Source organism: Hyperolius riggenbachi, chromosome 4, assembly GCF_040937935.1.
Source record: "Hyperolius riggenbachi isolate aHypRig1 chromosome 4, aHypRig1.pri, whole genome shotgun sequence".
Lineage (NCBI taxonomy): Eukaryota > Metazoa > Chordata > Amphibia > Anura > Hyperoliidae > Hyperolius > Hyperolius riggenbachi.
Window position 1 is genome coordinate 55,924,345 of NC_090649.1, and position 14,208 is coordinate 55,938,552.

The 14,208-nt window shown below is 43.8% G+C and overlaps 1 protein-coding gene across 2 annotated transcripts in view; it reads right to left on the reverse strand.

Annotated features, from left to right (window-relative positions):
- Positions 1-928: 928 nt before the first annotated feature.
- Positions 929-14,208, reverse strand: part of ZNF395 (zinc finger protein 395) — a 63,315-nt gene continuing 50,035 nt past the window's right edge. For both annotated transcript variants that reach the window (XM_068280063.1, XM_068280064.1), the window contains exons 8-10: positions 12,693-12,800; positions 3,287-3,390; positions 929-1,587 (exon numbers count right to left, since the gene is read on the reverse strand). In XM_068280063.1, the coding sequence (XP_068136164.1) occupies positions 1,476-1,587; positions 3,287-3,390; positions 12,693-12,800 (324 nt within the window). In that variant the 3' untranslated portion in view covers positions 929-1,475. The remainder of the gene's footprint in view (positions 1,588-3,286; positions 3,391-12,692; positions 12,801-14,208) is intronic.

Here is a 14,208-nt window from a genome sequence, read left to right on the forward strand (position 1 = left end):
CTAACAAATTGTACCGTTAATGGGCACCTTTAAGAACACATACTGAGGGCTGCTGTTCGGTGAACACAAACAAGAGTAAAAACCGTTGTTCGTGCAAAAAACACCTGGCCAGCAACCGTAAACTGCTTGCGTCACAACTGGCGGCAGTCAATGAGAGGCAAATAATCCCAGCTGGCCTGCAAATTGTATGCCAAACACATGCAGCTTTGAATTGAGGCGATCAAATTAACTTCCTGCTGATTCTGATTGGCCCAAACTGCGTACAGTTTGCATAGAAGCCAGGATTATTAACATCACTTCGGCCATCTTTAAATTGTCCCCAAGGCAAACCTCGGATCACAATTCAAATTCTTAACCAAGAAGAGGGGGAAGTCTCTAGATCTTGTAGACGTTTCCCACCCCATCCTACGGTCCATTATTGCCAAGCGTGGACCCACCAAAGCTCTTGCCATATTCCAAGCTCGCCCTCGCTCCACTTCAGGCAGGAATAGCTCTGTGCTACTGCACAGACGTGCTCGTGCTTGAAGAAGGGCTTAGTCGGGATGTACAGGAGAGTGCTGGGCAATAGCGGAGGACAGCGCGGAAAGCTTCAGGAGGATCCAGAAGCTTCGCCCTCCTTAGATAAGCATTTGATTTTTGACCTGAGGTTCACCTCAGTTTCTCTTTAACCACAACTGAGGAATTTTTTGGTTCATTTCTCTCATTCATCATCTTCCCCGCCATGAAACGCTGCGATTTGCTCCCGCCATAGGCGATACCACCTAGATCTGCACAGCATCGATAATCGGATATAGAACAATAAAAAACGCTCCCCTCCCAACACCTTACGAGTAATCATCAGAAGAAAGCGACTGGAGTATTGTATTAGCTTGCCACCCAAGCAGCATTTAAACATATCCCCCCCCCTCCCCCAACAGACACCGCGGGAGTCATAAATCCATCCTTTTACTGTACACTTTTCTCCATTAGAAAAAAATATATCGTAACAAAAAAATAGAAGCACGGATATTGGGGGGATTGTTTTGACATTGTACAAGTGAATTAGGTAAAGCCAACACTATATTACAGGACGGGTAGCTCGATTTTTCTTTTAAAAACTCTTAAAACTGTAGCAACGCGGCGGTGGTAAAAAGTAGGGGATTCAAACGGTTTGGTCCCTGCGCGTCCATTTCGCAAAAAGATTAAAAACAACAGATTTTTTTTAAAAAAAGGAAGAAACCCCTAACACAGTCTATTTTTTGTTTTAAAAAACAAAAATGGAGAGCTTTTCTTTTTAAAAGACAAAAAAAAGTCTGGCAAAAAAAAAAAAAAAAAAAAAAAAAAGCGTTGTACAGGTTTGTTTTTTTTTTCGCATGGAATTTACAAGTCTTTCTTCGCCACCGCTCTCTCAGAGATGATTTGATGTCAGACTCCGCCAGCCCTTACTGAAGCTCCGGCGCCTCTCGGCGGATGGGGCGCGTCCGCCACATTGGCGCTCAGTCCAGGAACCGCTGGCAGGCCTTTTTCCACCGGCAGGCGGTGCACCACTGGTCCCGGTGTTCAATGCCGTAAACCTTACGGCACTTTTTTGCTTCACCACGAACTTTCCTGTTTAAGGAAAAATAAAAAGTTATTAAAAAGTGGAATTTTAACGGTAAATACAGACAGAGCCTTGTGTAGCTTTCCCCAGGCGTTGAAGATAACACTTCGTAAGTCCTAAGTTCTGTGGCCACCCCCACCTGCATTGGCATGACCTGCCCCAGCTTGGCAGCCACCAATTAGGCCGGGGGTGGGCAGAGGAGACTCAGGTGGTGGGAGGCCACAGCTTCAGAGAACAATTAAAGGGAAAAGAGGCATTTATAAAAATTTATTAAAAGCAGTTAAAAAGGAAAAAAAAAAAAAGAAGAGGTGAGGTCGCTTACCTCAATAACGAAATTCTTGTGTGAACAAAAATTGAATTGTGGGCGATTGTGTGAGTCATCGACCCTACCATTCATCAATCTATGCAGCCTACAATGCAAGCATCGAAATTATCCAAAGGCTTCCCCTCTACGGAGGCACGTATATAATTGTATCTCAAAAATTTGCCTTTGGTTACACTTTTGACTTCCCCTATGCAAGCCGTTATCTCCATAAACCTGAAGAAAGCAATTCACTTACTCAGATACTTACCCAAGAATAGGGAAGGCTCTTGATCGTGCAGAGCATACATGACAAACTCCGGCCCGCAGGCCAAATCTGGCCCTCAGAGCCATTCAATTTGGCCCCCAAGTGGTTTCCGCAATTTGCATTAGGTTTGGCCCACTCTAGACCAACAGGAAAGCTGAACTGGAGGTGAAGTCCTAGAACCCCAGGGAAGCGATATGGGGGAGGGAGGGGGAAAGCACTAAACACTAGAGAACTGTATAGGGTAGGGTGGGGGCCACTAGACACCAGGGAACTGTATAGGGAAGGGAGAAGGACCACTAGACATCGGGGAACTGTATAGGGGTTGGAGGGGAGCCATTAGACACCAGGGAGAAAGGTGGCCAGTAGACATTGAGGTTGGCCCAATGACTAGGTCCTAGTGCTCAATCTCGGCTCACTTTGTATCTAAGTTTGTCATCCCTGGTGTAGAGCTTTCCGTTACTCCATCTGTCCAGTCGGTAAGGCTGTGCACAGCCAAACAGCTCTTTGGAACCACTCATGTCCCCGAGTAGTTCCAAGGACGGGTGCATTGCTACTTTGTATGTCCGGACTCTAACATGCACAGTAGCAACTAACTCAGACAATGGAGGAACAAAAGACAGCGGAACAGGAAGCCTCTATACTACCCAGAGTTTGTACTCTTTATGGACAAGTCTCTAGCCTAAAGTGAATTTCCTCACTTCAGTGTCCCTTTAACTGATGTGTGCTAAGGTAGGTTTACCGCTGTTGGTATTGGCATGTACAATAGTGGAGAGGAAGGAAAGACGTTCGGTGTCCCCAAGCGATGAAACATCTAACGCAGGGTTTCTCAAACCTGTCCTCGTGACTCCTCAACACTGCATGTTATGCAGGCAACCTCACCTATGCACAGGTGGGGCAATTAGCGTGTCACCTATATGGAATCCACCTAGCTGAGACACTAATTACCCCACCTGTGAGGTTGTCTGAAAAACATGCACTGTTGGGGAGTCAGGAGGACAGGTTTGAGAAACACGGATCTAATGGTTGCTGCTTTTGTAGCCGTTTTAACTCTTAGGAGGCATTTCCAATACTTCATCACTTAGCTGTATTCATTGTCTTCCCCTTGCTACAGATACAGCACAGTCCCTGGAGCTCTCACCTGCTGCCGTTGGTGGCTCTCGGGGGTGAAGCCACAATCAGGTGTGACTTCACGGCGGGTGTCTGCTGTTGCTGTTCACTGAAGCTCAGCGACCGGCTTCTGATCTGTAGCAAACAAAAAAAGAAAAGAGGAGAATTATCCACAGAGCCCAACCAGTATTGTTCCGTTATGACAAAGCCAATCTTAGTCCATTAAAGAGACACTGAAGCGGAAAAAAAAATTATGATATTATGATTTGTATGTGTAGTACAGCTAAGAAATAAAACATTAAGATCAGATACATCAGTCTAATTGTTTCCAGTACAGGAAGAGTTAAGAAACTCCAGTTATCTCTATGCAAAAAAGCAATTAAGCTCTACGACTTTCAAAGTCGTGGAGAGGGCTGTTTTCTGACTTTTATTATCTCAACTGTTATTGAACTATTTACTTTTTCTCTGCCAGAGGAGAGGTCATTAGTTCACAGACTGCGTTGAAAGAATAATTTTGAATGCTGAGTGTTGTGTAATCTGCACATATTATAGAATGATGCAATTGTTAGAAAAAACACTATATACCTGAAAATAAAAATATGAGAATATTTTTTTTTTGCTGCTAATCTTCTAGTAATTATTCATAGTACACAACCAATTCATTATATCATATATTTGTTTTCGCTTCAGTGTCTCTTTAAGAGGGGACATACACTTAAAGGGATCCTTAAAGGGAACATGAAGCCAGTAAATTTATAAAAAAAAATTAACACATGACATAGTTGCAAATGAATATTACATACTAACGTCACTGTCAGTTCCTCTCAGAAGCTCACCATGTTCTTCTTACCTTTCTTTCTTCCCTTCCAGTTCTAACAATAATTTTGTCAGAACTGAAATATACCAGTTACTGTCAGTTATATATCAGCAGCTGTCAGTTACAACTGAATGTGCAAGGTAATGTCCATGTTGTCCTATGGCAGAAAAACGAAGAAAGTTCCGCACAGAATCTTGTGTTCAATCGAGTCCCAATTTTATTAATACAGGTAAAAAGCCATACAGTCATGGAGCTGACATGTTTCGGACTCACAGGTCCTTAATCATAGCATGGTGCTAGGATTAAGGACCTGCGAGTCCGAAACATGTCAGCTCCATGACTGTATGGCTTTTTACCTGTATTAATAAAATTGGGACTCGATTGAACACAAGATTCTGTGCGGAACTTTCTTCGTTTTTCTGCATATTTGGGTCAAGTCGCCTGGTTCCAGCACCATCTTGGTGTCCGAGGTGTAGCGGAATCCACCTACTTGTTTCCCTATGGCACAAGTGGGTGATATTACAGTTTAACAGTGTGCTGACCATGAAGCGGTTATGGGGTAATAGCCATTTTTAACCACTTTGTCCTCCTTGAAGTATAAAAACGGCAAGGACATGCGCGCTCCCGCGGCCGATCGCGCGCGTGCACGCATACTCCCAGCCGCGGATTCGGTAGCCCAGGAATCAATGAATCGGGCTATGGTGCCCGATCACTGATTCCTCCCCCCGCAGAAAAAGCGACAGCTTCTCTTGGAAGCTTCGCTTTTTCTGACTCTATGTCCCTCTAAGCGTACATTGTACGCTTAGAGCAGCCTTTCTCAACCTTTCTACCATGGAGGAACCCTGCAAATAACTTTTGGATCTCAAGGAACCCCTGCAAACAATGTGTTGATCTCGAGGAACCCCTGCATTTTTTTTGCAGGAGGCATGGTCTTTAAAAGTATGTTTGGCTGTTTATTTCACTACGCCCTATTACACTGCCCCTCATTATACTGTCTTCTGACCCCCCAAATTAGTGCTTATTGTTACAGTACCACCTATTATAGTGTGCTCTATATACTTCCGCCACGATGGGGGAAAATGCCAAGGAACCCCTGCAGAGTCCTCAAGGAACCCTGGTTGAGAAAGTCTGGCTTAGAGTGACGTCATGTAAACAAACTCAAGGTTGCCATCTTGTGGCCAAAGAGTAAAACTACATCTAAAAGTAAAAAAAAAAAAATTCCACTACACAAATATTTCCCTAAATAAAACACTATTTAATTCCCACCCTCCCAAAAATACCCACATAAAATGTTTAATAAAAAAAATAAATAAAAAAAAATTACAAAAAAAAAAAAAAAAACATTTACCGAAGGGTCTAAACTATTTAAATATCTATGTAAAGATGAAATATTTCTATTTTTTTTTTTTATAAGCTTGTAAATAGTGATAGATGCAAAACGGAAAAAAATGCTCTTTTATTTCCAAATAAAATATTGTCGCCATACATTGTGATAGGGACATAATTTAATCGGTGAAATAACCGTGACAAATGGGCAATTACAATACGTGGGTTTTAATTATGGAGGCATGTATTATTTTAAAACTATAATGGCCGAAAACTGAGAAATAATGAATTTTTTCGTTTTTTTTCTTATTCTTAGTGTTAAAATGCATTTACAGTAAGGTAGCTCTTAGCAAAAGGTACCCCCCAAAGAAAGCCTAATTGGTGGCGGAAAAAACAAGATCTAGATCAGTTCATTGTGATAAGTAGTGATAAAGTTATAGGTGAATGAATGGGAGGTGAACATTGCTCGGATGCATAAAGTGAAAACGACAGAGCTTAAGTGGTTAAAATGGAGGACGGAAAATTCCATTGATCACAGTGGACAAATGGGACGCAGGAGAGGAGAAAGATTGAGGAGTAGACTACACAGGAGGTAAGTATGACCTGTGTATGGTCATTTTGACTTTATTTTCAGTTCAGGTTCTCTTTAAGCCTAGAAAAATAAATAAATCAGTTTTACTCACCTGGGGCTTCTTCCAGCTCTCTGAAGCCATCCCGTGCCCTCGCAGTCACTCGCAGAGCCTCCTGTCCCCCACCGCCAACTACTTTCATTTTCGGCCGACAGAATCACTGCGCCTCCTACATATTCCCGTCCGCAATAGAGCCCTGCGCAGGACGCTATTGCGGATGGGAACGCGTAGAAGGCTACACGTGGCCAGACCTGTCGGCAAAGTGAAAGTAGCTGGCGGCGGGGGACCGGAGGCTGCGTGAGTGACTGCGAGGGCGGCTGCAGGGGCTGGTAGAAGCCCCAGGTAAGTAAAACTTTTTTTCTAGGCTTAACTACCTTTAACGGGCCCATACACTGGTCGATTTCAGCCATTGATCGACGGCAGATTTGACCGCTCTGATCGAAATCAGCTAGAAATCGCTGCAGCAGGAAGCAAAATCAATTGATTTGCTCGATCGGTCCAGATGGAAAATCGAGGTCGATTGGCTGCTGGCAGCAGATTGATGGCCCATACAGTTGCATTGGATTGAAGGGTGCAATAATGCATTTCGTTCTGAAATCTATTCCTAGTGTGTGGCACACATCAGATAGATCAGATTCGACTTGACAGGCATCTGACAGGAATCTGATGGTCGAATCTGCTGCAAATCTATAAGTGTATGGCCACCTTTAAAGTGGACCTGAACTCAGAACTTCCTCTCTGCTCTAAAAGAGAAGCAAAAGCATAATACCCTTTAAAAGAAAAACACTTTGTTGTTACAGCTGATAGAAATCCTGCAATAAATTTGCAGTGTGTCTACTTCCTCCTTCCATGGAAGCAGAGAATCAGACTGCCAAGATTTCTGAGCTGACACAGCTGAGACCAAATGTGATGAGAGGGAATTAGACAGGCTAAACTCTCTAAATACATACAGCGTAGATTTCACTCTGTTTTACTTCTGTCCTGTGCAAGAGTTCAGCTCCACTTTAATGTAGCCATCCATTACTGAATTTTTAATTGAGCGATTAAACGATAGACTTTATTGGGCGATAAACTACAATTTGGTTGATTAAAAGTTGATCAACTAGTGGCCTGCAAGATCCAATGCAATTCTACTGAAACCAACTCTGTGTCGATCGAAATCAAGTGAAGAGTAGTAGGTTCCTTTGGAATCAACCAATGTTTCGAATCCTGTACGATTGAGTAAACTGGTTGAATTGACCAGATATCAGCCAATTTCCATTGATCGTTAAAGAGAACCCGAGGTGGGTTTGAAGAATATTATCTGCATACAGAGGCTGGATCTGCCTATACAGCCCAGCCTCTGTTGCTATCCCAAACCCCCCTAAGGTCCCCCTGCACTCTGCAATCCCTCATAATTTACAGCCACGCTGCTGACAAACAGCTTGTCAGAGCTGGCTGTGTTTATCTCTATAGTGTCAGTCTGCTGCTCTCCCCGCCTCCTGCAGAACTCCAGTCCCCGCCTGCATCCCTTCCCTTCCTGCTGATTGGAGGGAAGGGAGGGGGGCAGGGACCGGAGCTATGCAGGAGGCGGGGGAGCAGCCGAGACTGACACTACAGATGTAAACACAGCCTCACAGCACGGCTGTGATTTATGGGGGATTGCAGAATGCAAGGGGGACCTTAGGGGGGGTTTGGGATAGCAACAGAGGCTGGGCTGTATAGGCAGATCCAGCCTCTGTATGCAGATAACATTCTTTAAACACACCTCGGGTTCTCTTTAAGAATGGAACAATCGATTCTTCCTCAATCTGGCAAAATGATCGAATCAAATGGTAGATTGTACAGGAAAATAGAGTAATGTATGGGCACCTTTACGGTGCCTACACACATCCAATTCTGATAGGCCAATGATATGCCAACGTTACTACTTCCATGTATTACGAAGGTCAAGAGATATTGAATACTATGAGCAGATTGTGTAGGTAAGCTCTCATACTAAATGGAGGTGGTTAAAGAGAAACCGTAACCAAGAATTGCACTTCATCCCAATCAGTAGCTGATACCCCCTTTCCCATGAGAAATCTATTCCTTTTCTCAAACGGATCAACCAGGGGGTCTGTATGGCTGATACCCTCTTTCCCTGAAAATAAGACCTACCCTGAAAATAAGCCCTAGCTGGAATTTTGAGCATGCTTGAAATATAAGTCCTACCCCGAAAATAAGCCCTAGCGGAAGTTAAAGAGGAGGAAGAGGCAGCCAGTAAGTGGTGACACAGTGGTGCAGTGCCAATTGGGCACTGATCCTGTCATCCCAGCACACAGCAAGGTTATCAGCTGTGTGCAGGGAAGAGAAGGCAGGTGCCTGATCAGTACAGTAGCATACTTTCAAATCCATGAACATCACAGTACAAAGGAACAGGAAATGTTCTGCTGGGAGACACTTCGGCCTGGTGCACACCAAAAACCGCTAGCAGATCCGCAAAATGCTAGCAGATTTTGAAACGCTTTTTCTTATTTTTCGGTAGCGTTTCAGCTAGCATTTTGCGGTTTTGTGAAGCGTTTTTAGTACTGCAACAAAAAACGCCTGAAAAACCGCTCTGAACTGCCGTTTTTCAGAGCGGTTTGCGTTTTTCCTATACTAACATTGAGGCAGAAACGAATCCGCAATCCAAAATCTGCAGCAGCCCGGGAGTATGCGTTTCTGCAAAACGCCTCCCGCTCTGGTGTGCACCAGCCCATTGAAATACATTACCCAAGCGTTTCCACATCCGCAAGCGGATCGCAAAACGCAGCCGAACCGCTCTGGTGTGCACTAGGCCTATCTGATAGAAATATAAGACATCCTCTGAAAATAAGCCCTAGCACATCTTTTAGAGCAAAAATTGATATAAGACAGGGTCTTATTTTCAGGGAAAGACGGTATTGTGGTGAAACCCCTCCCACAGTGTGATGTCAGGACCATGGTCCTGGCAGTTTCCTGTCTGTGAACCTTATTGCACTGTGGAAAAGAACAGCTGTTTACAACTGCCAAAAAAGCAAGCAGCATCTCCTTCCACGGACATCACCTGCCAGCAGTAAAAATGTCAGAATGTAAATCAGGATACTAAAAGGGAGATGGAGGCTGGCACATCCAAAAGTAAAAAAGCTCTTTTATTGAAGTATGTTAAATGGTTTTAACATGATACTTCAATAAAAGATTTTTTACTTTTGGATGTGCAAGGCTCCCTTTTTGTATCTAGTAGGGATCCAAGGGTGGGAGGATCCATTGAGGCTTGGGCACCCCTGTCCCAGTTGGAGTGCTACTCTTTTTACCATTGGATTAGAATGTAAATCAGGGAGAGGAAAGATTTTACAATGGACGAACACTGACTAAATCATTTATACAGAATTATTGTAAAAATTAAGCACTTTTTTATTACATTATTTTTTACTAGAGTAACTCTTTAAATTAGCCAATGATTGTTCATTTAAAAAATTGGATGCGTGTTCACCATTAGATTACACTACAACGCAAAACAGCCTTTTTGGGGGGGCCATTTTGCAGGATCAAAAAGGGAGATGTGAATTCTGTTATGAATAGGATCCTTTCAAACAAATGATCACAATGTATCTGTTGCAGAACACAAACTCCTGACCTGCATGATTTTTTTTCGGACAAAACAAGAAGTTTTCCATGAAAACCTATGGCTGAACACCTCCGGACTCCAAACACTGCGGATACCCGGATCAAGTATGAACCAAGCCTTACGGAGGGAGATATAGGAAACTCCACTGGTGGCGTCACTCTTCCTGGCTATACAAAGGCCTCAATTCACTAAGCATTACCACATTCGGTAATGCAGAAAATAGCTGATTTTACCGATCACTTTGCCAAATGCCAATTCAATAAACCTATTACCGCACTGAAAAGTAAAAAACTAGTGAGGTAAATCACCGACCTGTGTTACCTCTAGAAATGTATCAATAGTAGAATGGCAGCACTCCTGTAGTTCACCTGTCCAATGTGCCTGGTTGTGGGATGCACAGCACTTGAATCCCCTTTTAAATCTTGAAAAGAGTGTAGACCGGCACCATTGTATTATGCTCTTTCAATTTATTAAAAGACTTACAGACACACTGAAAACAACGTTTCGGAGGCGAACCTCCTTTGTCAAGTTATGTTTGTGTGACACAGACATAACTTGACAAAGGAGGTTCGCCTGCGAAACATTGTTTTCGATGTGTCTGTAAGTCTTTTAATTAATTGAAAGAGCATAATACAATGGTGCCGGTCTACACTCTTTTCAACCTCTAGAAATATAAAGACATTGCAATTCACAAAGATTAAAGCATTCAGTAAATCAAGTAAAAGTGTTTGTTATTTATCTCCAGCTCGGACCAGCTGGTAACTCCCACTCTTCATGCGGTAAAAGTTGGCAGATGTAGAAAACAGCCAATAGGGAGAGCCAGGCATCCCTGTTTCTCACCCAATTTGATCCGATACTCTGGAGGGCGGGACATCGGAAAGGCAGAGCAGGAGAAGGAAACCTTAAGGGCCCGTTTCCACTATCACGAATTCGCATGCGGTGCCCGCATGCGAATTCGCATAGCCAGTGCAAGTGGATGGGACTGTTTCCACTTGTGCGTTTCCCCGCACGTTTTTCTGTGCAGAAAAAATCTGCAGGGTAGGGCCTTTAGAATTCGCCTGCGTGTGGAATGCAGGCGAATCGCACGCAATGTATTTAATAGGGAAATCGCATGCGTTTTCCCCATGCGTTTTTTGCCGCGATTTCGCATAGGTACCCATGTTAATTCACACAGGCAGTGACATAGTTAAAATCGCATCACCCTTACCTATGCGAAATCGCGGCAAAAAACGCATGCGGAATCGAACCCGCATGCGATTTGCCTGCGGTGATTCGCCGGCGATTCCGCAACGCTATAGTGGAAACGGGCCCTAAAAGAAAAGGCTTTTCTGTATCCCTTTAGATGTGCACATCTGTATACGGATACACAGAAGAGCTTTCTCTAGTTAGCACAGTTGCACATCTAAAGGGATGGACTGGACAGAAAATAGATCAGCTCATGCACACACTTGTATGGCCTTGTTCACACTACAAGAGCTTCCCTAAGCGCTTTGTGATTTTAAAAAATCTAGTTATCCAATGTGTGTGTGTGCACATTGGAGCGATGTGATTTTGTAAAACTCCCTCATAGAATTGCATTAGCAAGAGCTTTTAAAATCTCTAGTGTTTAAAAGGCTCTTTTAGGCCCAGTGCACACCAAAAAACAGATTTTCAGAGAGATTCTAGGCATGTTTAGAGAGGTTTTCTAAACATGCCTAGCGTTTTTTTGGAGCGTTTTTGTGCAGCAGATTTCATATATTGTTGCAGTAAAGCCGTTACTGAACAGCTTCTGTAACAAAAACGCTTGAAACTTTAACATTGAGGCAGAAACGCATCTGCAAAAAATGCTGCATGAGCCACGTTTGCGGTTTGCAAAAAACCTCAAACCGCTGGTGTGCACCATCCCATGGAGGTACATTAGCCAAGCATTTCCAAGGCGGCAGCGGCTTTGAAAACGCTACCAAAAACGCTTGGTGTGCACCAGTCCCTAGTGTGAATCAGCCCTTAGAGCTGAAACACACCAGAAAAGCTCCCCAAACGCTAGAGGTTTCAAAAGCTCTTCCCAATGTAATGCTATGGGGGTTTTTTTTGTTTTTTTTTTACAAAACCTCATCGCTCCAGTGTGCACAGTCTGACTGACAGCTTTCTGCCTGACCTGCTCCACAGCTGGTGAGACTTACCAAGCAGGGCTTAAGGTGCATACACACATCAGACTATAGTCTTTGGAAAATGAAAGATCACAGACCAATCTTACCACCCTTCATGTAGTATGAGAGCCATACTCTACACAGTCTATTCTATGGAGCTGAACTCCATCAGAAAAAAATCTTTGCAAGATGCTGCACACACTCAAAAGATCTGTAGCTGCAAAAGATCTGTTCCTGCCAAAAATCCATTCCTGCAAATTGCAATGATAGTCTATGAGATCTGCAGATCATCATACACACATGATTTAACTGACATTCATCTGCAGATCAGATCCACCAGGATGGATTTTCAGATCTGCAGAGGATTGCTTGATCTGCAGATGAATGTCAGTTAAATCATGTGTGTATGATGATCTGCAGATCTCATAGACTATCATTGCAATTTGCAGGAATGGATTTTTGGCAGGAACAGATCTTTTGCAGATACTGATCTTTTGTGTCTGTACGGCATCTGTGTGTGCAGCAGCCTGCAAAGATTTTTTTCTGATGGGGAGTTCAGCTCCATAGAATAGACTGTGTAGAGCATGGCTCTCATACTACATGAAGGGTGGTAAGATTGGTCTGTGATCTTTCATTTTCCAAAGACTATAGTCTGATGTGTGTATGCACCTTTAGTGAACTGAACCAAACTTCTACCGCATGCAGGAAATCTTTGTGAATTTGGGAGGAAAAAGTGTAAAATACGGATGAAGGATTTGACCGACCTAAATTATTTTACCGAACTGCCCTTAACGAATTGAGGCCAGTGAGTAGCAGGGGGGGAGAGGTAATCACAGCACCAGCTAATTACATATCATAAACTACCAAACTGTAACAGATATTCACATTTGCGGCTATTCATAGTGAGCGCATTAGCAGAGAAATGTACTTACAGGGTCCTTACTCACTGGAGACAAGGTGGGGAGGGCGGAGGGAGCAGCTGCCCAACTGATACTGGTGAAGATGTGGGGGGAGACCGGGATCTGGATGGAAGGCAGAGCCTGATGGAGATAAAAGCACACGTTACATTCACTAACCCAAAAGTCATCAGCTGCATAAGCTATGAACACCCTACAGTCAGCCAGATAATTTACAGCTGCAAGTACAATAGTGCCATCTATAAAAAGAAAGTGGACCTGAACTCTTGCACAGGACAGAAGGAAAACAGAGAAATGCACCCTGTATGCCTGTCTAATTTCCCCTCATCTGTGACTAACCGCAACTGTAATTTGATCTCTCAGCTATATCAGCTGGCTGTCTTGGCAGAGCAGCCAATTTGTAAACACAGGATGTTAACCCTATGTCTGCTTCCATGAAAGCAGGAAGCAGACACTGCAGATTTATATCAGCTGTAAGGAATTTCATTGTTAACTCAGTGCATGTAGCAATACAGCCCGACCACACCACACTGCAGCACATGGCTGTGACATTTACGTAGGACATCAGACAGGGCAGCGGCCACATGCCAGCATATATTATACACACTTACTGTACTCTGCACTGAGGGCAACACCCTCCCAGCCACACTACAAGGCTGGGAAATAGGGCAGACGTTTCACTCTACAGCCAAGTCCACAGTATTGGCGGGGATCGCCTGACGCTGGATACATGTGCTTGCCGGTTGCTTGAGCAAACAGACAAAAAAAAACGATTTATGAAGTGAACAAGGCCTAAAAGGGTGCTGAGGTTGTGAACTGTTGATTACAACCAAGTGATCATGTGACTACATTACCCTCTAATGATTGTTTATGCCGTAGCCTACCTCAATATCTACAAAACAGGAACAGGTAATTACAGTATGTGAAAATTCTATTAACCCTTCGCCGACCGCTCCACGCCAATTGGTGTGAACGCGGCAGCAGCCCCAGGCTCGCTTCACGGCGTGAAGTCCCGATGCGGGGTTTTGCAGGAGATTGCGAGCTCATCTCCACTTGAATGACTGAGCTCCGCTCAGTCTCCCAGGGGCGATTGCCGCTAGGAGACTGTTAGACGGCAAAACCGTCATCTGTTTACTGTGTACAGCACTGCGATCTAAGGCAGCGCTGTAATGGGGACAGCTGTGTCACTCAGCTGTCCCCTCTGGAGGTTCAGGAAGTGATCGGCTCTCATAGGCTGATGTCTATGTGAGCTGATCACTGATTGGCTGGCGGCTGATAGATCGGGGAAATTAAAAAAAAACAAAAAAAAACATTTTTATTACAAGAAAAAAAATGTACAAAAAATATTTAAAACAAACACCCCAGCAGCGATCAGAGCCCACCAACAGAAAGCTCTGTTGGTGGGCAGAAAAGGGGGGGAGATCACTTGTGTGCTGAGTAGTACGGCCCTGCAGTAAGCCCTTAAAGCTGCAGTGGCCTAATTTGTAAAAAAAAAATAGCCTGGTCACTGGTTTAAGCCCGTGGTCCTTAA